The sequence below is a fragment of the Halichoerus grypus genome, chromosome 8 (assembly GCF_964656455.1).
Source record: "Halichoerus grypus chromosome 8, mHalGry1.hap1.1, whole genome shotgun sequence".
NCBI lineage: Eukaryota > Metazoa > Chordata > Mammalia > Carnivora > Phocidae > Halichoerus > Halichoerus grypus.
In genome coordinates, this window is record NC_135719.1 from 71,391,944 (window position 1) to 71,416,408 (window position 24,465).

General features: G+C 42.6%; 1 protein-coding gene across 4 annotated transcripts in view; it reads right to left on the reverse strand.

Moving 5' to 3' along the window:
* The window catches only part of EIF2AK4 (eukaryotic translation initiation factor 2 alpha kinase 4), a 106,276-nt gene that overhangs the window by 69,023 nt on the left and 12,788 nt on the right, over positions 1–24,465 (reverse strand). For 2 of the 4 annotated variants that reach the window (XM_036110685.2, XM_036110694.2), the window contains exons 2-6: positions 22,397–22,509; positions 18,873–18,975; positions 13,104–13,256; positions 10,393–10,473; positions 8,887–9,035 (exon numbers count right to left, since the gene is read on the reverse strand). In XM_036110685.2, the coding sequence (XP_035966578.1) occupies positions 8,887–9,035; positions 10,393–10,473; positions 13,104–13,256; positions 18,873–18,975; positions 22,397–22,509 (599 nt within the window). Of the gene's footprint in view, positions 1–8,886; positions 9,036–10,392; positions 10,474–13,103; positions 13,257–18,872; positions 18,976–22,396; positions 22,510–24,465 lie in introns of those variants that run through there. The other 2 variants (XM_036110689.2, XM_078053388.1) reach the window with 2 other exon arrangements.

Here is a 24,465-nt window from a genome sequence, read left to right on the forward strand (position 1 = left end):
TGGCTCAGGTCATGGTCCCAGGATCCTGGGATCAAGCCCCACATCGGGCTCCTTGCTCAGCCGGGAGAAGCAGGCTCTTCTCCCTCTCCCACTCCCCCTGCTTGTGTTCCCTCTCTTGCTGTGTCTCTCTCTGTCAAGTAAATGAATAAAATTTTTTAAAAAAAATAAAAGAAATTAAAAGTTTAGTTCTTCGACAGCAGTCAGTAGCCAAATTTTAGTACTCAATAGCCACAAGTGACTAGAGGCTACTCTATTGGACAGCACCAATAGGGGACACTTCCATCATCACAAAAGTTCTATAGCAGTGATTTAGCTCAGTCCCACCGTGATCCCACATCTCTGCATTCCCATACACTTGCACACCTGGAGAAAGCTGCAAATGGGGGTTCTGGAGCACTACAAATTCCTAGTCTCCAGTTGGGCCCCCAACCATTGCATGCTCTCATTCACTGTCCTACTTGTCTTTGGTAGATATGCTCTGCATTCCCCTCTATGACTTCTCCACAACACTCAAAGCCCACCTTGTCCTTCCCTCTTCCCCATTTTCTGCTTTTTTTCTGAGTGAGAAGCAATAGCTGGGAAGCTAGATGATAATGCAAAAATAATCAGGGGATTATGAATATAAATACAATATAAATGAATAAATTGGCAAAAGTTGTAGGAAAAGAGGCAAAGGAGAGAGTTCCTGATGGTCAGGATTGGACACCTGTACAAAATGTTTTGATGAGGCACAGGGACAGATCTCTAGAAAGCAGCCCCTTCACTCTAAGCATGATCCTGCCTTCTACTTTCCTTCTTAACATGAAGCAATGGGCAGTGAAGCCCACACTTTCTATTCCACCTATAACATTTCTTGGCATCTGCACCATTCTTTCTTTTTCCCAGACTCTGAAGGACAGTGATCCTGTCCTCAGTTCCATTGCCTACAGTCTCCTCTGTAATCTTGGTCCATCAGCTAGACCGTCTCCTGAACGTTCAGTATGACCCTCCATCTAGGCTCCAGCCCCTCAGACTATAGCTCTCTCCCAGGTCCACATTCCCCTTCCTCAATCCTGTGCTCCCACCCCCTTTTTCATTTTCAAACTTCTTTACTTGCTGTCTCTACTTCTGTGCCTTCTCTTGAATCCTCATGCTACTGCAATGTCAAAAAACCACCACCACCCTCCTACCCTCTCTCAATCTGGTTTTTCCCCTTAGTTCTTTTATTTTGGTTGGTGGCACAGTCATCCATTCTGTCTCCAGTCAGAAACATGTGCGCCTCCCGGAGCAACTAGATCTCCGTGTAGTTGATCCCTGAGTACCGCTCTCTCCTCTCCAATTCTCCTGCTCCCTTCGGGTTATCACCACCTTTTCCTGGACACATGCGATACTCCATTATTAACTAGTCTCTCCACCTCCAGCCCTACATGTCTTCCCCCACCCCAAACCCCTCCCACACTGCTGACAAGACCTTTTATGATTTGAATTTCTCATATCACACATGTGTCTACATATCTGAAACACCAGGGAATGACTAATATACTGTAGTTGTTTAAATTTCTACTTCTAAAGTTCTTTGTGGGGGCACCTGGGTGGCTCAGTCGTTAAGTGTCTGCCTTCGGCTCTGGTCATGATCCCAGGGTCCTGGGATCGAGCCCTGCATCGGGCTCCCTGCTCGGCGGGAAGCCTGCTTCTCCCTCTCCCACTCCCCCTGCCTGTGTTCCCTCTCTCACTGTCTCTCTGTCAGATAAATAAATAAAATCTTTAAAAAAAAAAAAAAAAAAGAACCTGGAAAACTGGGATTTAAAAAATAAATAAAAATAAAGCTCTTTGTGAAACCAAGGGCACTCTAAAATTTATGGAGAAAAACATAAAGCAAAGGTTTAAAATGATATGGAGGCTTATTAACATAAATTATCCAGAAGCAGCTCTATATCCACTCTGTTCCCTCCAAAAGATGGTGCTAATAGACATTTTAGCCTATGTCATCTTTATGCTGTTTATAGTGTGTCAAAGCTTGGTTTAACGGTGTTTTAGACTATTAATCACTGTATCACGACTGTTAAGTACAAACACAATGAGAATGTTAAGAGTTCTGGTATGAAAAGATGTATCATTAGGACTGAAATAAAAATCAAGAGAATTTTAAAAGTGAAAGTATCAAGAAGACAACCAACGTGGTACAAACAGAATAGAATGTTTCACAGTAGTAATCATTCTGAAGGATAAAAAGTAAATCTCACAAAGTTTGAGGAGAAGGAATCAAGAAACAAAATCCAATGTCATTGATGTTTCCTGTTTTCACCCAAGAAATGTATATATACTGGGTGCTCATATTGTCTTTTTTGGACTCATCCAGAATTGAATGGATTAGAACAAGCTTTAGGAACCTAACTCACTCATGAGTAAAACAGCTTCTGAACTCCATCAGAAATAGCCATCCCAGGGGGCGCCAGGGTGGCTCAGTCAGTTAAGCATCGGACTTTTGATTTTGGCTCAGATCATGATCTCCGGGTTGTGAGGTTAAGCCTCAGGTTGGGCTCTGTACTGGGAGTGGAGCCTGCTTAAGATTCTCTCGCTCTCCTCCTCCCTGTTCCTCCCCCACTCCCTCTCTTAAAAAAAAAAAAAAGGAAAGAAAGAAAGAAAAGAAAAAAAGAAATAGCCATCCTAATGTAAACAAATGGAATTTAGCAGCAATAACACGGGTCTCATTGTCAAGGGTCTATTCTGGCTTACGGAATGTTCACAAGGGGCTGTGGTTATCATTAGGAACATCACCCATGCTATCAGTTTTTCCAAATAGCTGTGGCAGTACGCAAAGATAAAGGGTGTTTTAAACAAGACTGCCAAATATTATTTTTTTTTAAATTTTATTTATTTTAGAGAGAGAGATTGCAAGCAGGGGAGGAGCAGAGGGAGAGGGAGATAGTCTCCAGCAGACTCCTTGCTGAGCACAGAGCCCGATGCAGGGCTTGATCCCAGAAGCCTGAGATCATGACCTGAGCCGAAACCAAGAGTCGGACAGTTAACCAACTGCACCACCCAGGTGCCCTGAAAAGGTAACTGTTTTTAAAAGCCAAGTAGCAAGAAGAGAGGTGGCAATCTGTCAAAGGGGGACTTGAGAATTGGGCTCCCATCCAAAAGACTGCTCTGCCAACATAACCAAGGGTATAGATGACTGGGATGGGATAGAAAAGGGAGAATCTCACCTGAGACATATGGGGGGGATAGAACGGTCTCACCTTCCTGCCTAATTCACCCAGATGCCACAGAAAACTCTAGCTATTCATCCCTTGGTTTGAAACTCAGGGCAGCTTTGTGGACACAAAGTTAGTAAGAATTCCCAATATTGTGTAAGTTGAAGTGAACTAGTCTATGCCCTCATGGAGCCAAGTAGAGGAACAGTGATCAATGGAGGATCACAGGTTTGGAAAGATGTAGCAAGGATCCCCTCCTCTCCTACCCACATCTTTTATATACTTCAGTGGTTCCCTAGCTTTTTGGGGAAAATGGAGGGAATCCCACGTCTTATACACTTCATAATCTGTGTTCTGTAAGGATGAACAGCCAGCAGTTACCATACTCGGTTTTAGGATCAGGAAAACAAGTTAGGAGATGAGCCAATGTTGTTTGATGGTGGAGAGAGGTGATGTCTCCTAGACTCTGGGCTACAATACACCTTAGTAACCTGCAAAGAAGGCGGCTGTGAATCTGTGGGAAATAATTCTCTTCCATGAACTACTTAAAGAGACTTTTTCTTTTTCCTTGGCTTCTCCTAAAAAATCTGAAGTACCTGTTTATGAGGCAGACTATCCCTGGGAAGAAGGCAGGGACTCGGGAGGACTGTGTCTGTACTTCACAAAAGGCAATCTGACACTGAATTGTATACCTGAACATGTTTAGTTTTATGCTATTTAATTTTTTTTTTTTTTAAGTCAATCCTTCAAGGGGGAAAAAAAGACAGCTTGAAGGATACAGAAAATGAAGTTCTTCCACAAAAGCAATGACTCATCAGTGAAAAGCTGGGCCAAAGGGCCAGGTCCCTGGGGCACCAGGTTGGCTCAATCAGTGGAGTGTGCGACTCTCCGCCTTGGGGTTGTGAGCTTGAGCCCCATGTTGGGTGGAGAGACTGCTTAAAAATAAAATCTTCAAAAAAAAAAAAACCAGGCCCTTGAGTATCAAGCCTTTCTTTCTACTAGAAGAGTGAATGGTTTTCTGTTCTCTCATTTTTTTTTTAAACAACAGAAACCTTTTGTTACTGGTTTTTTATATAGCCCACAGAAAAAGAAAAGCAGAGTTGCCCTGGTTAAAGAGGCTGCAGACTCTAAAAGTGCCAAAAAGACAGTATCTGCCCTCCTTCCAATGGGCTCTCCTTCTTCCCTCCCTTCATCAGATGTTTAGTGAGCACCTACTATGTGCCTGCCAGGCCCTGTTCCAGGTCCTGACGAAAACACAGATGAGGCCCTTGCTCTTGTGAACTTAGGCTCTCATGAAAGGAGAAAGACACTAAAAAAGCTAACAAATGAAGATGTTCAGCTAGTGGTTAAGTGCTATGCAGAAAAACAAAACAGGATTGGAGAATAGGTGCCTAAGCAGGGAAATGGGGTCTCTGAGGTCACATATGAGGGGAGAACTGAAGGATAAAAGGGAACCAGCCATGCCAAGTGCCAGTGGGACAGCATCCCAGGCAGGGATGAGCAGGAGCCCTGAGATGGGAAGGAGCCTGGTGTGCTCCAAGGATGAGAGATGAATGTGACTGCAACACACTGAGGGTGAGGACGAGGACAGAGCGGGATGGAGTGAGAGGCGAAAACCACTCCTCTACTATTGGTCCCGGGCTAGCCACTCTCTACTTGTACCCAGGAAGAACTTCCTGCACTGTGAATCCAATGAGATCTTATTCCTATGTAAAACCCCCCAAAGCTTCTCATTATACCTGAACTCCTGACCTGGCCAACAAAGCCCTCTGGGACCTACCCGTGCTTGCCCCATGCCCTCTACTTCTAGCCACACTGTTCTATTGTTTGATGAGCTTTGTGCATGACAAGCCAATGCCAGCCTCCGGTCTTCTGCACCAGCCGCCCTATAGCTCTGGCTGGCTCCTTCTCATCATCCAGCTCTGGTACCCCCCCCAACCTAAAACCACTCTCCTCTAGCCACTCAAGATCCAATTGTGTACTCTTTCCTCCAAACTCCCAATCTAAAGTAGCCATCCAGCCTTTCCTCACCATAGCCTCTTCTTATTCTCTGTAGAGCACTAATCACTAGATGACATTTTCTTCTTTGCTTGTGGACAGTCTCCTCCAACCAGAATATAAGCTCCATGAAGCCTGACTCCTTCTTGATCTTGTTTACTGAATGCCCAGGATTCAGAACAGTGTCTGGCATTTAGTAGGCACTCATTACCTATTGAATGAATGGACGAACATGGTTCTAGATGTTATTGCTTTTAGTCACAGCCAATTCAAATACTGCCCTCTTGACAACATTGATGACGAGGTCATCCCTACCAACTCTACTAAATGTATCCACTAACTGAAAGAACAAAATGGAACACTTTGCTTATTTCCTTTGGCTTTCCAACCACAAGGGACAATGAATAGCAAAGAAGAAGAAGAATCAAAGAGTATATCATGAAGTACTTTGGTTCATCAAGGGCTTTCTATTTCGTAACCAAAAAAGCAACTAAACTAAACTTTCTTAAAGAAAGATTTCCTTCCCTACTCATTAGCCAACACAGTGGCAGAGTTCTATGCAGGTATGTGCAACAATTTTGGCAAATAGATGAAAACAATCTCTTTTCATATTCCTTCTTGGATGCTCATGGAATACTGTTCTATCTAAGACATACAAATGTTATTCCACAAACATTATATAAAAGTTGTTTTACCTATGTCGAGGGGAGAGATTTTCCCATCCTTTCTTGAATAAACTTGCTAATACGATCTTTGATTTCAAAAGCAAATCTAATCTCAGACCCAGTAACAGCCACAAAAATGGAAATGTTTAAACCTAAAAAAATTGCTTTTTGTATAGGCAGAAACACTTCTTCTTAGCATTAATTGATTTCTGTTTCTAACACAATAGGAATTTGACAAATACTTCCTAGTGAATTACTCTGACAACTTCCAACTATGTTGCCTACTGGAAGCCCAGTTGCAAAAATACCCTAAACTGGTGTAAGGAGTTATAATCTTAAAATGGAATTGACGCCAGAAACAGTAGTCAAGAAAACATTTAGTTCACCTTGACAGTAGGTGGTTAACAATACCAAAATTACTTCTAAGGTGATTTTTTTTTTAAGTAGATAATTAGGGAACAAAATAACAAACAGGTAATTAGGGAAAGAACTGAAATGGTTCTTTCTTATAAATAATCTATAACCCAAAAATTTATGTAAGTCTTTTGTTGGTACCTAAAATGTTTCTTTTCACTGAAGGAAAGTATTAGTTTTAAGTGCTGCTTAGGTTCTCACAAGAGATAAACACATAAAGAAGCTGATTTATAATAACTACACTACTTAATCACCCATCCACTCATAAATGGATTCTGCACTAAAATTCCTTCGTGCCCACAGGGGGTTACAACAAATAGAGAAGCTTCAGTCTTTAGTAGAAAAGGATGTGGAAGAAGAGGTAGTATCTTTCATGTGGTATCTGATGACAGGGAACAACCCCAGAATACCTCTGAAAATGGGGAAGCCCACTGTCCTCAGCTGTAACGGAGAGGGGCACCCTGGCAGCAAACTGGGGTTCCCATTCTCATGTAAAGGATCTTCTATACCTGTGCCCATTTTGGAATATCTGTCGTGGGACCTATAGAGTTATAGATTGAAAACACATACAGTGTGAAATTTCACTGGATGATGATTCTGATGGAAGAAAATTTTAAAAATCACTTACTCAATAGTTAGATCATTAAAAGTCAGATGGAACGGCATTGGAGGCAAGACTGTGAAGTGTCATAGGCCACTGTAAAGAGGAATGAGCTATAAAACTAGTTTAATTAAAGATAACTGGAATGAGTTGTTGGCATCACAATTAATATAATCACAAGTTATATTACAAAGCTGTAGTAATCAAAATAATATGGTACTGGTACAAAAACAAACACATAAATCAACAGAACAGAATAGAAAACCCAGAACAAAACCCATAATTATATGGTCAATTAATCTTTGACAAAGCAGGAAAGAATATCTAAAGGGAAGAAAACAGTCTCTTCAAAAAATGGTGTTAGGAAAACTGGACAGCTACACACAAAAGAATGAAATTGGACCACTTTCTTACACCATACACAAAAATAATTTCAAAATGGATTAAAGACCTAAATGTGATTCCTGAAATCATAAAAATCACAGGAGAGCTCACAGGCAGTAAGCTCTCTGACATCATCCGTAGCAACATTTTTCTGGACATGTCTCCCGAGGCAAGGGAAACAAAAGCAAAAATAAACTACTGGGGGACACGTGGGTGGCTCAGTCTGTTAAGCGTCTGCCTTTGGCTCTGGGATCAAGTCCTGCATCAGGCTCCTTGCTCAGCGGGGAGCCTGCTTCTCCCTCTGCCTGCCACTCCCCCTGCTTGTGCTCTCTCTCTGACAGATAAATAACTAAAATTCAAAAAATAAAAAATAAAATAAAATAAAAAATTTTTTAAAAAGATAAACTATTGGGACTACAACAAAAATAAAAAGCTTCTGCACAGCAAAGGAAACAATCAACAAAACTAAATAAAAGGCAACTTCCTAAATGGGAGAAGAGATTTACAAATGACGTATCCAATAAAGAGTATCCAAAATATATAAAGAACTTCTACAACTCAATACCCCCAAAAAACAATAATCCAATCAAAAAATGGGCACAAGACATGAACAGACATTTCTCCAAAGACATACAGATGGCCAACAGACACATGAAAAGATGCTCAACATCATGTACCCTCAGGGAAATGCAAATCAAAACCACAATGAGATATCACCTCACATCTGTCAGAATGGCTAAAATCAACAACACAGGAAACAAGTGTTGGCGAGGATGTGGAGAAAAATGAACACTCATGCACTGCTGGTGGGAATGCAAACAAGTGCAGCCACTGTGGAAAACAGTATGGAGGTTCCTTAAAAAGTTAAAAATGGAACAACCTTATGAACCAGCAATCACACTACTGGGTATTTATGCAAAGAATACAAGAACACTAATTCAAAGGGACACATGCACCCCTATGTTTATTGCAGCATTATTTACAAAAGCTAAGATATGTAAGCAGCCCAAGTGTCCACCAGTTGATGAATGGATAAAGAAAATGTGGTATACATACACAATGGAAAATTATTCAGCCATAAAAAAGGAATGAAATCTTGCCATTCAACAACATGGATGGAGCTAGAGAATATAATGCTTAGCGAAATAAGTCAGAGAAAGACATAAACCATATGATTTCACTCATATGTGGAACTTAGGAAACAAAACAAAGAAGCAAAGGGAAAAAAATAAGAGAACAAATCAAGAAAAGGAATCTTAGGTACAAAGAACAAAGTGGTGGTTACCAGAGGGGAAGTGGGTGGGGAGATGGGTGAAACAGGTGATGGGGATTAAGGAGGGCATTTGTCATGATGAGCACTGGGTGAGGTATGGAATTGCTGAATCACTGTATTGCACACCTGAAACTAATATAACACTGTATGCTAACTAACTGGAATTAAAATAAAAAATTTCAAAAAAAAGGATACTTGGAATGAGTTGGAACAAATGAAAACTTTGTTTTATATTGCCAATACATTAAGATTTATAGGCTTTGAAAAAGTTACTAAATCCATTCCCTGAAAATTCCATCACATGTCACTACAAGTTGATTTCTCTCTTCTACAACTTTCATCCTTCCAAACAAATCAGAAATCCCAGGGACTTACCTCGACCTTCCAGAGGAGTTGGTCCGATGTTTACCATTTCCCACAAAGTCGGGAGCACCTCCATGTAGAACAGCAGCTGGTCTGTGTCCTCCCGGGTCTTTCCTAGAGTTTTGATCTTGGTTTGACAAACTAGCAATCTCTAAACGCTCCTAGAAGAAAGAAAAGTAAAACCTACTTTAGATACAAGTCATAAATCGGAGACAATCACAGTACCTAATCATTAATTCAGTAGAGAGTACAAATTCTCTAATTTAAGCTGAATGCTTTCAAGTGTAATAAACTTGAACTTTTAAAAATTTAACGTCCAGATATGTACTGCTTCAAGAACTGAAGACCAGGTTACAGTATGAAGAGAATGTGAATTTTATAAATGAAAATGCTTAGAATCTTACAAGATGGGTGGAAAGTCAGGGAGAAAAGCAAGAGGCGGTGAACAGAGGGAGGAGGCTGTGGAGGAGGGAGCAGACGGCTGGCAAGTGGGTGGGATCAGAGTAAGAGAGCTGGTGGAAACAGTCACATCACCTTACATTTGTGTACGGCTCTGTACTTTCACAGAGGGCAGGACATTTCTGTCGGAATAACTATATGAGAGGGAAGGGAGGCATCACCAGTCCCATTTTAAGACACATTTAGTGTCACTGTCAAGGTCACAGAGCTGGCAGGAAAAACACCAAAGCTTTAAGCCAGGTGCTGCTTACTATTACATCAGTGCCTCCTCCCACCACCCCTCAGAGTTGCCCTTAAGTTAAATGCCATTAATTCTACAAAAGAGAATGAGTAAGATTTCTCCAAACACAGGTAACTGGTGTTTTGACTGAGCTGGACTCTGGAAAAATACAGGAAAAAGGACTTTATCCTTTCTACCACTGCTTTTTTAATCCTGCCCTGTTGGATCCTTCTTTTCCATCACTGAATGGAATCTCCAGCAGAGGGGCGCCTGGGTGGCTCAGTTGGTTAAGCGTCTGCCTTCGGCTCAGGTCGTGATCCCAGGGTCCTGGGATCGAGCCCCACATTGGGCTTCCTGCTCAGTGGGGAGTCTGCTTTTCCCTCTCCCTCTGCCTGCCTCTCTGCCTACTTGTGCTTTCTATCTCTCTGTCAAATAAATAAATAAAATATTAAAAAAAAAAAAAAGAAATCTCCAACAGATCTGTATGATTTCCACTCACTCTTCAGTTGAACAAATAGTTGTATTTTCCAAGTACATACTAAGAATTCCAGTCTGGGTTAATTATCAAAGCTTCCATCTCTGCTCTCCCTCGACTCATCTGATACACTACTGTCATTCCATCAACCTGTGTCATCTACAGATAACATACAACTCTAAATTTTGCGTCCTCTTTGGGGAATCTGAAATACACAATGAACGATATTCGGGGAATTTTTTTTTTTTAATGCTTCATTTCCAGCCTTACTACTGATAGTAACACAGGAGAGGAAAACATGATCAATGGAAAGAAAAACATTTTAGTTTCCCAAAATGTAGACTATTTTAGACTGATAGAGTACCTGCTTAGCCATTTCTTTTCTTTTTCTCTCTTCTTTTATCTCTTCTTTCCTTCTCTGAATCTCATGAAGGATTTCACGTTGCTGAAATAAATCATACTGCATCAAATGCCAATCTCTAAAACCCAGATAACATATAAATTCTATAATCACAAAAAATCTTTTGCATTTTTTTTTTAAGATTTTATTTATTTATTTGACAGAGAGGCACACACAGCGAGAGAGGGAACACAAGCAGGGGGAGTGGGAGAGGGAGAAGCAGGATTCCCGCGTAGCAGGGAGCCCGATGCGGGGCCCGATCCCAGGACCCTGGGATCATGACCTGAGCCGAAGGCAGACGCTTAACGACTGAGCCACCCAGGCGCCTCTTTTGCATTTTTTTTTTAAAGATTTTATGTACCCATTTATTTGAGAGAGAGGAGAGAGCGAGCGAGCGAGTGAGCGCGGGGGGAGGAACAGAGAGAGAGAGAGAGAGACAAGCACACTCTGTGGCGAACTCGGAGCCCAACGGAGCCAGACGCAGGGCTCGATCTCATGACCCTGAGATCATGACCTGAGCCAAAATCAAGAGTTGGACACCCAACCCACTGAGCCACCCAGGCACCGCCCAAAACACCTTTTGCATTTCTATGATTCAAGCCCTCCCTGCCTAAAAGGCCTGTTTATACAGAACTGTACAACAAACTACTATTTCATCAGTTCGGATGCAATACTTGTTCGTGTTTTAAAAGGTTTCCAGGCTGTGGGGGAGGGGCGCTGATCCCCACTCTTCATGTTTCCACGTGGAGAGACTTTCACGACAGCAGCACCCCCACCTTGACTCAGCCCCTCCCTCTTGATATCTCCCTGTCCCTGGAGAACAAGTGCTGGTGTCTGCTCCCCGCCTCAGAGGGTGGGGCCCCGTTGGTGGAGGTGGGCTGAGCTGTCCTCAGTGCCGGGACCTGGGGTGGCAGTGGCTCAAGCACCATCCCCATGTGCCAGAGACCTTCAGCTATGTTCTCTAGTTTTCTCAGCATTAAAAGCGGTATTTTGATTTCCATTCATTTGATTCACGTATCTATGGCTCAAGTGGGACTGAATTTAGGTTGGGAAAAATAGTGGGGTTTTTTTTGTTTTTGGTTATTTTTTTACGAGTCCCCTAAAATTCCAGGTTGTGGATATCAAAACCATTAAGAGACTGACCAAAATCTGTATCAGCAATAATACAAAATGAAAAAATGCCCCAAATTTATAGGTAAACAGTATACCTAAACAAGACTGCTAGATAAATACCCACTAATAAAAACATGCCTTCCTAAAAATGATGAAAATAAGGAACTTTAAACTCTAAATGATAACTAGGCAAAAAAAAGAACCAAGAGCAAGAAGCTAAGAAAAGCAGAATAACAAAACCCTGGAAGTAACTGTAAGAAACAGTAACATCTACGGGAAGAAAGCTAGAAAGCTAGAAAGCCTCACCAAGAGATAAGAATAAGCAGACAAACATTCCTGGATAGGGAGTCTGAATATTGCCAAGGTGTCAATTCTTCCTAAATGAACATGTAAGTCTAGCGCAGAGAGTTTGGCTTGATTTTGAGAGAGTGATCCTGTATTTCATCTGTAAGAATAAATGGTGAGAACGGCTGAGGGAAAAAGAAAAGCATAACGGAAGGTGAAGGGAAGGGGACTTGATTTTTCAGATATTAAAACAGCATAAAAGATACGGTAGGGACTCAAGAAAAAAGATGAATTGAACAAAATGGGTAATTCACAAATAGAGCTTCATATATATATAGTTAAAAATACACCTTAAAGGAAGTTTACAAATCAACTAAGAAAAAATGATTATTTAATGTGTTAGGAAATGTCTGGGAAGGAAAAAAAAAAACTTCAGACGCTCATTTTTACAACCCACCCCCCAAAAAATTCTAGGTAAGTTGATTAAAAGACTGAATAGAGGGTCACTTGGATGGCTCAGTCGTTAAGCGTCTGCTGTCGGCTCAGGTCATGATCCCAGGGTCCTGGGATCGAGCCCTGCATCGGGCTCCCTGCTTGGCGGGAAGCCTGCTTCTCCCTCTCCCACTCCCCCTGCTTGTGTTCCCTCTCTCACAGTCTGTCTCTGTCAAATAAATAAATAAAATCTTTAAAATAAAATAAAATAAAAGACTGAATAGAGAATAAGTTAAAAATCAAGAAGGAAACTTAGGAAAAAGAAAAAAGAAGAAACCTTGGATATGTACATTATCTTTGATTAAAGGATTTAAAAAATAACACAGGAGTGTACATCCTTATGCAAACAGATTGAAGAAAAAATACAAACGGTTACAGCACATAAAAAAGGTCAATCTCCGGCTTTTGCTACTCATTTGGACAGTAGATACCCGTCCCACAGAGGGAAGAAAATAGCCTATAAAGCTCAGTGAATTCCTGCACAGCTTTACAAGCTCAAAAGACCACAAGAAGTTTGGTTAAACGAACTTTTTTCTCTTCTTTTCTTTGAAGACCTGGACTAGACTGAAGGTTCTAGGAGCAGCATTGCTATTTGTGGGGGAGGAAACCACTCGCCATATTTCTCAGTTACTCTTTGGGCCTCCTCTGACTCGGATCTCCAAGTGCTTGAAGCAAAGGCCCAGCAAAATTTAAATAAAGATTAGCATGTAGGCAGAGAGAGAGTAAAAACCGATAGCAGCTCGCCGTCTTCCGGGCCCGGCCTCCGGTAGTGACGAGGGTCTCACCTCCTGCTCCACCTTCTGCTTGGCCTCCAACAGCCTCCGCTGCTCCTCCTGAGCCCGCCTTTCCAGCATTTCTTCATGGAAAGACTTGGGAGGGGGCTTGTTATGCTCGCTGAGAAATGATTGCACGTGGTCGGCCAGTTCAAATATCATCACCTAAACATGTAGAGGAAAGTCAACCACAAATGGTCAAGTAATGGGAAGACAGGGCCCAAAGGAGACGGGAAAGCATGCAGGCAATCAGAGGCCCACTTAAAATGGTGATACGCACTTTGATACGACACGTTCTGAGTTAGGAATCTGAGGCAATCGCAGCAGGGAAAAGCTTTCATGGGTCTCCCCTCCTGTGCTGCTATCAAGAGAAATCACTATCTAGATAAATAAAAAGCTTCCCTTTTCTTTCACAGTCTTCCTCAACTTTACTGGCATCCTCTGTAGAGTAAATCTGGTAAAATATTTTTATCTGGACAAATAAATCTGATAAAATATTTTTATCTGGACAAATAAATCTGATAAAATATTTTTATCTGGACAAATAAATCTGGTAAAATATTTAACACTGCATAAAAATAAAGTACTTTCCCAACTAGAAAACCTGTCTACAAAATGACAGCAGAAGAATCACTGCGGCAGTGAGAACTTCCATCTGTCCGTACAGTGTACTGAAAACATTCTTTGGGGTACAGAGGCAAATCCTTAAAGGCCTCACTAGCTCCCTGCTAGTAACAGTCCAGTGGAGGCTGATCAATACTAGGAGAGCATTCCATTTCCACTTAGGGAAGCATTCATGGATACTACCAGAAGGAACCCCCCCCCCCCCACAGACATTGCCCTCTCAGAAAGTGAAGCCACTTTCTCATACCTGTAGGAGTCATAAATCGTATCTGCGCTGGTAAACTCATAAAACAAGGGTTTCTGGGACCCTACGCTGAGTGACTGCCCCAACCCCAGAGAGGTCAAGAGTACCAAGCTCCTTCTGCAGATGACAACCACCACTCTGAAATTCCTTTTTCCTCAATTACAATAAAGCAGTTTAAAAATTCTTATTTCTAAAGGGACTTGAGAGGGTGATAATTAGTAATAAAGGTCACTATGCACAAGAATATAAAGTTAGTTCACATGGTGTTCATTCCACCTTTCTCTCGAGGAGTAAATGCAAAGACACCACAGGGGGAAGTTAATGTATTTTTTGATTGTAGCAGCAGCTGTGGCATTCACTGGATGTACTTCACTTTAGTTGACAAGCACTCATCTAGAGTTTAAGAGGCAAGTTCTCCAAAGAAAAGCTCTTTTAAGAAAAGCTGGGGAGGGCGCCTGGGTGGCTCAGTTGGTTAAGCGACTGCCTTCGGCTCAGGTCATGATCCTGGAGTCCCGGGATCGAGTCCCGCATCGGGCTCCCTGCTCGGCAGGGAGTCTGCTTCTCCCTCTGACCCTCCCCCCTCTCATGTGCTCTCTCTCTCTCAAATAAATAAATAAAATCTTTAAGAAAAAAAAAAAAAAAAAGAAAAGCTGGGGAAGATAGGCAGTTTCTATTATGTCAAAGAGAAACCACTTCTACACCAGAAAGGAGACAGGAGCCAAGGAGTGGAGGGTTTTTCTTTTGCCAATCAATTTGAATGACTAGAATTTTCTGTACAAACACATCAGATACAATATATGTAAGACTAGAGGAAAATAAGAACTACTTTCCAAACTGGCTCTTGTCCTCCCCTCCCTGTGGATCTACACGGCTGACTGTCCTGCCCCTCTCAGCACTCTGCTCAAATGTGACCTCATCAGAAGCCCTCCTGATCTCCTTATTTAGAACAGCCACTCCACCATCCCCTCACAATACGTATCTGTATTAGCCAGGGTTCTCCAGAGAAACAGAACCAACAGGATGGGGGGGGGTGTACACGTGTGTGGGTGTACACGTGTGTGGGGGGGGTGTACACATGGGGGGGTGTACACGTGTGCGCGTGTACAGCGAGAGACTGATTTTAAGGAATTGACCCAACGAATTATCGAGAGTCTAGAATATGTGGGGTAGACCAGCAGGCTGGAGACCTGGCAGGTCTGGTCCAACAGTCATCCTCTGATAATTTCCCCTGCTTCCAGAAAAGCCAGTCGTTTTCAATTAAAACACTCAAGCAACTGGGGCGCCTGGGTGGCTCAATCGGTTAAGCGTCTGCCTTCAGCTCAGACCCTGGGGTCCTGGGATCTAGCCCTGCATCGGGCTCCCTGCTCAGTGGAGAGTCTGGTTCTCCCTCTCCCTTTGCCCCTCTCCTCCTCTCTTGCTCGTGCTCTCTCTCAAATAAATAAATAAAATCTTTAAAAAAAAATTTTTTTTAAACCCTCAAGTGATTGGATGAGGCCTACACACATTATGGAGGATAATCTGCTTAACCCAAAGTCTACTGATTTAAATATTAACCTCATCTAAAAAAAATACTTCAGAGAAACATCAAGAGGGGCGCCTGGGTTGCTCAGATGGTTGGGCGTCTGCCTTCGGCTCGGATCATGATCACAGAGTTTTGGGATCAAGTCCCACATCAGTCTCCTTGCTCAGCAGGGTGTCTGCTTCTCCCTCTCCCTCTGCACCTCCCCGCCCCGCTCGCACTCTCTGGCTCTCTCTCTCTTGTCAAATAAATAAATAAAATCTTAAAACAAAAAACAAAAAGCAAAAAAAGAAAAAACAAAACCAGAGAACATCTAGAACGATGTTTGTCCAAATAGCTGGGTACCATGGTCTAGCAAGTTTGACACATAAAATTAACCATCACATCTATTAGAATATAGCTGAAATAAAAAAAGGGACAACATCAAACACTGGCAAGGATGTGGAGAAACTGGATCACTCAGACACTGCTGGTGGGAATGTAAGGTGGTACAGCCAATCTGGAAAAGTCTGACAGCTGCTTAAAAAATTGAACATGCAGCTTCCATATACCAACAACCGCACTCCTGGGCATTAATCCAGAGAAACAAAAACTTACCTTCACATAAAAACCTATAATGATGTTTACAACAGCTTTTTTTTTCTTTTTTTTTTAAGAGAGAGAATGTGAGGGAGGGGGCACAGGGAGAGAGAATCTTAAGCAAGCTCCATGCTCAGAGCGGGGCTCGACCTCACAACCCTGAGATCATAACCGAGCCAAAATCAGGAGTTAGAGGCTTAACCAACTGATCCACCCAGGTGCCCCCACAGCTTTATTTTTAATAGCCAAAAACTAGAAACAACTCAGATGTCTTTCACCTGGTGGATGGCTAAATCCACAGTGGTATATCTATACCATGGAATACTACCTAATAATAAGAAGTAACAACTACTGATACGTCCAACAATCTGGATGAGTCTCTAAGAGAATTATGTTGGGTGAAAAGAAAGCCAAGCCCAAAGGTTACATACTGTATGATTCCATTTATATAACATCCTTGAAGCTGAGTAAAAGGGTATATAGGATCTCTTAGTATTAGATCTTAAAACTGCATGTGAATCTGTAATTATCTCAAAATAAAAAGTGTAATTTAAAATAAAGCCCAAGAAAGGGCATCAAAAGCAAAAGTAAACAAGTGGGACTACATCAAATTTTAGAACTTCTGCACAGCAAAGGAAACCATCCACAAAATGAAAAGGCAACCTATGGAATGGGAGAAAATATTTGCAAAACATGTTTCTGATAAAGAGCTAACATCCAAAATATAGAAGGAACCCATAGAACTTTAACAGCAAAAAACCCCAAATAATCCAATTAGAAAATGGGCAGAGAATCTGAACAGACATTTTTCCAAAGAAGATACAGAGATGGTCAACAGACACATGAGAAGTAGCTCAACATCACTCATCATCAGGGAAATGGAAATCAAAACCACAATGAGCTATAACCTCACACCTGTCAGAATGGCTGTCATCAAAAAGACAAGGAATAGCAAATACTAGCAAGGATGTGGCGAAAAGGGAACCCTTGTGCACTGTTGGTGGAAATGAAATGGTTCAACCACTATGGAAAACAATATAGAGGATCCTCAAAAAATAAACACAGAACTGATATGATCCAGCAACCCCACTTCTGAGGACATATGCAAAGGAAGTGAAAACAGGATCTGGAAGAGATACCTGCAGCCCCATGTTATTGCAGCATTATTCACAACAGCCAAGTTATGAAAACTACCTCAGTGTCTGCCAATGGATGAATGAATAAAGAAGACGTATATAAATGCAATGGAACATTATTTGGCCATGAGAAAGGATGTCCTGCTGTTTCCAACAACGTGGATGGACCCTGAGGACATTATGCTAAGTGAAATAAGTCAGCCAAAGAAAGACAAATACTGTATGATCTCACTTATATGTGGAATGTAAAAAAGCCAAACTCATAAAGACAAGAGACTGGAGTGGTGGTTACCAGGAACTGATGGGCTGGAGAAAGAGGGGATGTTGGTCAAGGGGTACAAACTTCTGGTTATATGACGAGTAAGTTCTGGGGATCTAATGTACAGCTCAGTGATAATAGTTAATAATACTGTATTGTGAAAAATAAATAAAGCAAAAGTATTTTCCAAAAAAACCCCACATCATGAATCCAAGAGACCAGAGGATTCTATAGTTGAATTTTCAGTATAACTCCGTATTATTTTTCAGTGAGACATTAGACTACATCAGAAAGAACTCTGCAGGGGCACCTGGGTGGCTCAGTTGGTTAAGCCAAAGGCTCTGCCTTTAACTCGGGTCATGATCCCAGGGTCCTGGGAAAGAGCCCTGCATGGGGCTCCCTGATCAGCGGGGAGCCTGCTTCTCCCTCTCCCTCTGCCTGCCTCTCTGCCTGCTTGTGCTCTCAATCTCTGTCAAATAAATAAATAAAATATATATTAAAAAAGAAAGAACTCTGCAATCATCCCCAGGGCCTACTTTTTTGTTCAGGCTGTTCTATAATCACTCTGCAGCTCAGCAATCACTGAAAATCTTGAGATAACCCAGAGGTGGGTCATGCTGTAACTCCTGTGTTATAGAATGCAACTGAAAACCTGTCCAGTCACTTTAACAGACGTCCAAAACAGACACAGAGGCCTGGGATAAGTCCTTACTTAACTCTTCTCTTTTTACAGGATGGATTCTTAAGCATGAGCTGCCTAAGTGAGGAAAAGATGGGTCATACTTGAAGAGAAATGGTCTGGCCTAAGAGACCCACGGTAACCCACTGCCCCAAGAAGTCACCTAGTCTAGCCTTCTGGAGAGTTCTGCCACTCAAGGGGGAACTCACGTACACCCTGATGTGCAGAGGATTACAAAAGAATACTGAACTAGATGGAAATGCTCCAGTACAAAAGGGACGCTGATGGAGCAGAGTATGTGGCTAATCACTGAGAAGGCAAACAATTAGCTCTTCTAATATGTAACCGGGAGAGGTGGCAAGGTTCGGTCTGAAATCACTTGTCTGCAAACATTTTCCAGTGTAAAGGTTCAAGTCAAGATCAGGTTACGATGCCTGGTCCAAGGTGTGCCAACAGGATGGCCAGGCTCACGTGGACTCCTTTCAGAAAAATTCTGAATTGTCAATGTACCCTCCATATACACTCTACAATTTGTCATTCATAAAAGCTGTACATTAAAGAAATACAAGTACCAATGTTCCCCTTTGTACATATCAATAAGAAACAAAACATTCTAGTCAACACTGGGTTTGAGGTGTCACGGAAAAGCCTCTCGGCCCAAGAGAAGGCAGGAAGGTGAACACTGCTGAATGGGATGAGATTTCTACTGTCCTGTTACAACTCCAGTTAAACGTATCTTACCTCTCCACAATGTTTTTTGGCCACTTTCTCTAGGTGGGATTTTAACAAATTAACACTTTCATTTGACAGACCTTTGGCATTCTTTAACTCTATTTCAGGGACTCTGGAAAAGAAAGAGACAAAAAGGAGTTACTCCAAAAAGTATGGCCTCTTTGCATAATATTTGCTAGGTCCAAGCACTGAGCACAGGGATTTCACAGGCCTCTCTATACCCCTAGCAGCCTCTTCCTCCATTTCCAAGGATTACAACTGTATCCTAGCAACTGTCAACACAGTGTTTGACGTGAGGTCACCTGCGGTCCCTGGGGGAGAAGCTGGTCCCCCAGATGACTAGACTTAGTGGGCTTGATCCTGGCTTGCCCCCCAACATCAATTAATCAGTTCTCACAGTTCACCCACAGGAGTCCAAGTGCTCTGGGCTCATTCGTGTGCTTCAGCATAAAGCAAGACAAGCACAACGAGGCAAGAGGAAGCCTCAGACGGGGCGCCTGGCTGACTCAGTCGGTAGAGCATGTGACTCTTGATCTCGGGGTTGTGGGTTTGAGCCCCATGTTGGGTGTAGAGATTACTGAAAATCTTAAAAGAAAAAAATGAAGCCTAGGTGATCCATCCAGCATTCCCACCATGTGCCCTGTCACATCACTCCTGATTGTCAACGAGGTGGAAATGCTCGCTCACCCACTCCCACAGCTGAATCCACCTGGGGGTGTTGTGCACACTCTGCTATTACAAGGATGCCGAACACGCCCCTCTTGTCTCCGCCCAGCACAACCGACACTCAACGCTCTCTATTCAAAGTTTACAGAGCCGCTCCTCGGGTTCCCCTTGGTTCCCAATCAAGAGATATCCAGGAACAATTCACGGAGATCAAACAGGCTTTATTTAATTTTACCGAAGAGAAGATGACTACTTCCTACCAAGCGTTTCTGAGTAACTGATGGTATTTTTATCTTAGCAAAGCCTTTATAATTCACTGTCTCTGCATTCTCTCAATGCTTCAGTGTGACAGATGGCTACAATCATGATCTACTCGGATAGATGGAAATCTCAGAGAAGGGAGTTGATATATATGAGAAAAAGAACAGAAATGCCATAGAGTCCTGAGTCTACGTATGATCTAACCCAGGACTCTGTCACAGTGGCATGAAAGACGACTTTGCAGAAAAAGTTTTCCTGTACCATGTCATCTCAAAGGATAAGAATGTTCCCCCCCCAAGTCAAGCCTTACATAATTTCTTTTTAATTCAGCAGTCATTATGTAGCAATATTAACAGAATGATGAAAAATCCATCTACAATACTAATTAAACTTAAAAAAATTTTTTTCCAGCTTTCTCTTTATGCCCTTGGCACAAAATTTATAATTTTATGTAGCTGATATTATAATATCTACTCTGTAGCTTTTTATAATCATTTTCATGGTTGTTTTTTTTTTTTAAATCATCCCATATTATTTTTACCAATTGGACACATCAAGATTTACCAGAATGGCCCTCCAGCACAGTGGTTCCCAACCAGGGGTGACTGTGCCCCCAGGGGATGCCTGTCAAAGGCAAGAGGGAAGAGAAACTCCACGCCTCTTACCACATTCCTTCCCCATGCACCTCTTTCACTGGGCTGGTCCTGCGTTGTATCCTTTAGAGTAAGCCGGTAATTTTAAGTCAAGTGCCTTCCTGAGTTCTACATGCTGTTCTAACACAGCATCAAACCTGATGAAGGGGTTGAATGAGCTCACAAATTCTTGGCCAGCTGATCAGAAATACTGGTACATGCAACTGGCATTTGAAATTTTGTGGAACTGAGCCCCTAACCCAGGTCTGCAGGAACTATGCTAGTTTGTGTCAAAACTGAACTGAATTGCTAGACACCCAGCTGTCAGAAAACGCACCACCTATTTGGTGTCAGGAAAAATAAAACCCAGAGAGGCACGGCCTTATTTTTCTTTCATAAAATTTAATTACCCTTTAACCAATTCATGAATTAAATACTAAACACCTACTCTGTCTACTTACTCTAGGCACGATGTTAGAGACAAAAGAGGGTTACTAAATTCAAGAAACTCATCTTGACCTATCTGTACTTTCATCTTCTCCATCAGCTGTTAGGATAACAAATTCCATAGATTTCCCACCCACTCTGTAAGGCACGGCTTCCTTTTATTTGTCACCTGATTCCCTGCACAGTAAGCGCAAACCACAAAACGTCATCTAAGCCCATCTGCCTTTCCAGGTGGAATGTCTGAGGAAAGATCACACGGAATACACACATACTTCGAAAAGACGATACTTGGCTACTGACTGCCAGTGCTTTTGCTCTGTCAGTGGTTCTCATCCAGAGGCAGTCCACGTGCAGGGGGCGCCTGGGTGGCTCAGTCGGTTAAGCGTCTGCCTTCGGCTCAGGTCATGATTCCGGGGTCCTGGGATCGAGTCCCGCGTCAGCGGGGAGCCTGCTTCTCCCTCTCTCCCTCTGCCCCGCCCCCCTGCTCATGCTCCCTGGCGCTCTCTCTCTTAAATAAATAAATCTCTTTAAAAAAGAAAGTATGTGGGGGTTTTATGGTTGTCTCATAGACCGCAGAGCACTCGTAGCATCACTGGCTAGAGCCAGGGTGTTATACACCGTGCATCACAGACCAGCCCTGCACAGTGGAGACCCATCAGCAGTGCCCCGAATAACAGTGTGACTCAAATCTCCTTTTTCCTCTACAAAGTAAAACTCCCATTAGGGCCAAAAGGCTATTCTAAGTCCTAATGCCAACTATACTTTAAAACTAAGTATACAAGGGCGCCTGGGTGGCTCAGTCGGTTAAGTGTCCAACTCTTGACCTCAGCTCAGGTCTTGATCTCAGGGTTGTGAGCTCGAGGCCCGCGTCCGGCTCTGCACCGGGCGGGGAGTCTGCTTGAGGATTCTCTTTCACTCTCCCTCTGCCCCTCCCCACCCCCTGAAACAAAACAAAACTAAGTATACAAGGGCTCTACTAGTCCTCATGACTTTGTCCTTTTCTCCTAAGACTGTTCCTCTTCCCAATTTATGAAGAATTAAACAAAAAACACATGAAAGGGGTGCCTGGGTGGCTCAGTTGGTTAAGTGTCTGCCTTTGGCTCAGGTCATGATCCTGGGGTCCTGGGATCCAGCCCCACTTCGGGCTCCCTGCTCCGCGGGGAGTTTGCTTCTCCCTCTGCTCCTTCCCCTGCTTGTGCTTCCTTCTCTCTCTCTCTCAAATAAATAAAATCTTAAAAGAAAAAAAAATTTTTTTTAAATGAACACATTAGAGAAAGCAAACAATTAGTCGTGGAGCAAACATTAGTACCTGGAGTGACTATTCTACAACTATAAGCAGACTTAACATGAGATAGGTTTCACGAAAATGTCTACTGCGGATGTAGTTTCGGTGAGATATACACGATAGGAAATGAAATTATAAGGGGAACAGAGGCAGAAAGGAGAAAATACCATTAATGTGTCTGTTTCTAGGTTGTCAAAACAGAGAAGTGGTATCACATGGAAGGTATTTATAAATGTACTCACATGTCTGGGTAGGTTGGTGGGCATCTAACCCTCAAATCCACTTGAACGTACACTTCTTCACCAGTCAGACCCTGAGGGTACAGAACTAAATTGATTTCAGGGGGCTCATTGACCTAAAAGAGAAAAAGAAAATCTTTTTTTTTCTCCCACCTGGAGAGCCAATTATTAGCAATTAAGATAATGAGCATCTTAGCTCGAACATTCTACTTTCTAAATATTACGTGCAATTGTACTTTTATACAAGTATTCGGTTATCTTTTCCTAAAGCGTGGTTTAAAAACAAAACCTGTGCCAGACAGATTGCATGTTCCTTTTCAAAGTTATCTAAGAGGTGACGCAAAACGTTCCATGGAGCATCTATTCATTCACATGTTATGGAGTACCAATCACGTGGTTATGCAGGAGTACCATTCTAGGAGTAGGCTAGGAGTACAGGGGTCAATTTGGACAGATGTGGGCCCAACTAGCCAACACACATGAGAAGACAAGGACATATTCTCCATAGTGATGAGTGCTATAAAGAAAATCAGGCAGAGTAATGGAATACAGCGGTAATGGAGATTTTCAGACAGGTGGGTCAGGGGCCTCTTGAGCAGAGGAAACTTCAGTGGAAACATGAATACTGAGATAATGACAAGTGAAAGCCTTAACATGGAAATCTGACGGCTCTTCTAAACGTGGATATGCTCTCACCCAACTGCTTTTCGCCAAAGAAACCAAACACTCCATTTATTGTTCTTTATTAAATATGCTTTTTCCAAAAAAGGTTTGAGGCAGTTTATATTATCTGTACATCATAAGAGAAGGGAGGGGCGCCTGGGTGGCCCAGTCGGTTAAGCGTCTGCCTTCGGCTCAGGTCGTGATCCCAGGGTCCTGGGATCGAGCCCTGCATGGGGCTCCCTGCTCGGTGGGAAGCCTGCTTCTTCCTCTCCCACTCCCCCTGCTTGTGTTCCCTCTCTCGCTGTGTCTCTCTCTGTCAAATAAATAAAATCTTTAAAAAAAAAAATAAATAAGAGAAGGGAGGCTGAGGGAAGAAATATTTAGTCTCATGGTCCAGGCACTTAACTAACTCTGTAGGTGGGCACCGCCACCGTTTTACAGATAAAGCAGCTCAGGCTCAGAAAGTTTCAGTTTTTTGCCCACAGTTACACGACGACAAGGTTGGATTTCAGATCCAACTTTGGCTCCCAAACCTGTGTCTTTTATCAGCCACTCCCTCGTTAGTGCCAATTCTGAGCTGCTGTGACTGAGCCTTGACTTTGTCTTGGAACATCCAGGTGGCCAGGGCAAAAAGGGAAATGTGACATTATTTCACATTTCACAGAAAAGGAAAAGCACAAAAAATTGGGGGCGGGGCAACAAAGTACATAGCAAAACTAAATTCTAACAGGTATTTACAACCTACAGTACCCTGAATTATACAATAAACAAAATTCTCATCAACGATGTGTATAACATTTGGAAGCTCGGTTTTCATATGGCTTTAACCTAATGCTTGCTCAAAGCTGCAGGGTCAGGCTCCAGGAAAGCACAGATCTGTGAACGTGGTGAAACGTCCCGTGACCCATGAGGTTTTCCAGGTACTCAGTCAGCCATCTCGCCTCATCACCCACAGTGATGGGCGTGGACTCTGTCAGGCACTGGGAGCACAAAGTGAGAAAACAGACGTGGTTCCAGCTGACGTGGAACTTCCAGTCTGGCAGGGGAAAACAAATAATTAACACGTAAGTTCAAGTTCAGAAAGTCCTACTGAAGAGAAGACGTGAGTGATGGAATCAGCCACTCCATAATATGCCACTTTGGTTTAAGGATTATTTTGAGCTAAGGGTACTTGAAAACAGAAGGTGCAAGAAGGGCCTGCTGACCTCCTCTTTCCTTCCTGAAAACAGGAGATAAGACGCCCATGTAAAAGATGCCCTCCTACATGAGAGACGATGGACTCTGAAAAACGAAGTGAGGGTTCTAGAGGGGAGGGGGGTGGGAGGATGGGTTAGCCTGGTGATGGGTATTAAAGAGGGCACGTTCTGCATGCAGCACTGGGTGTTATGCACAAACAATGAATCATGCAA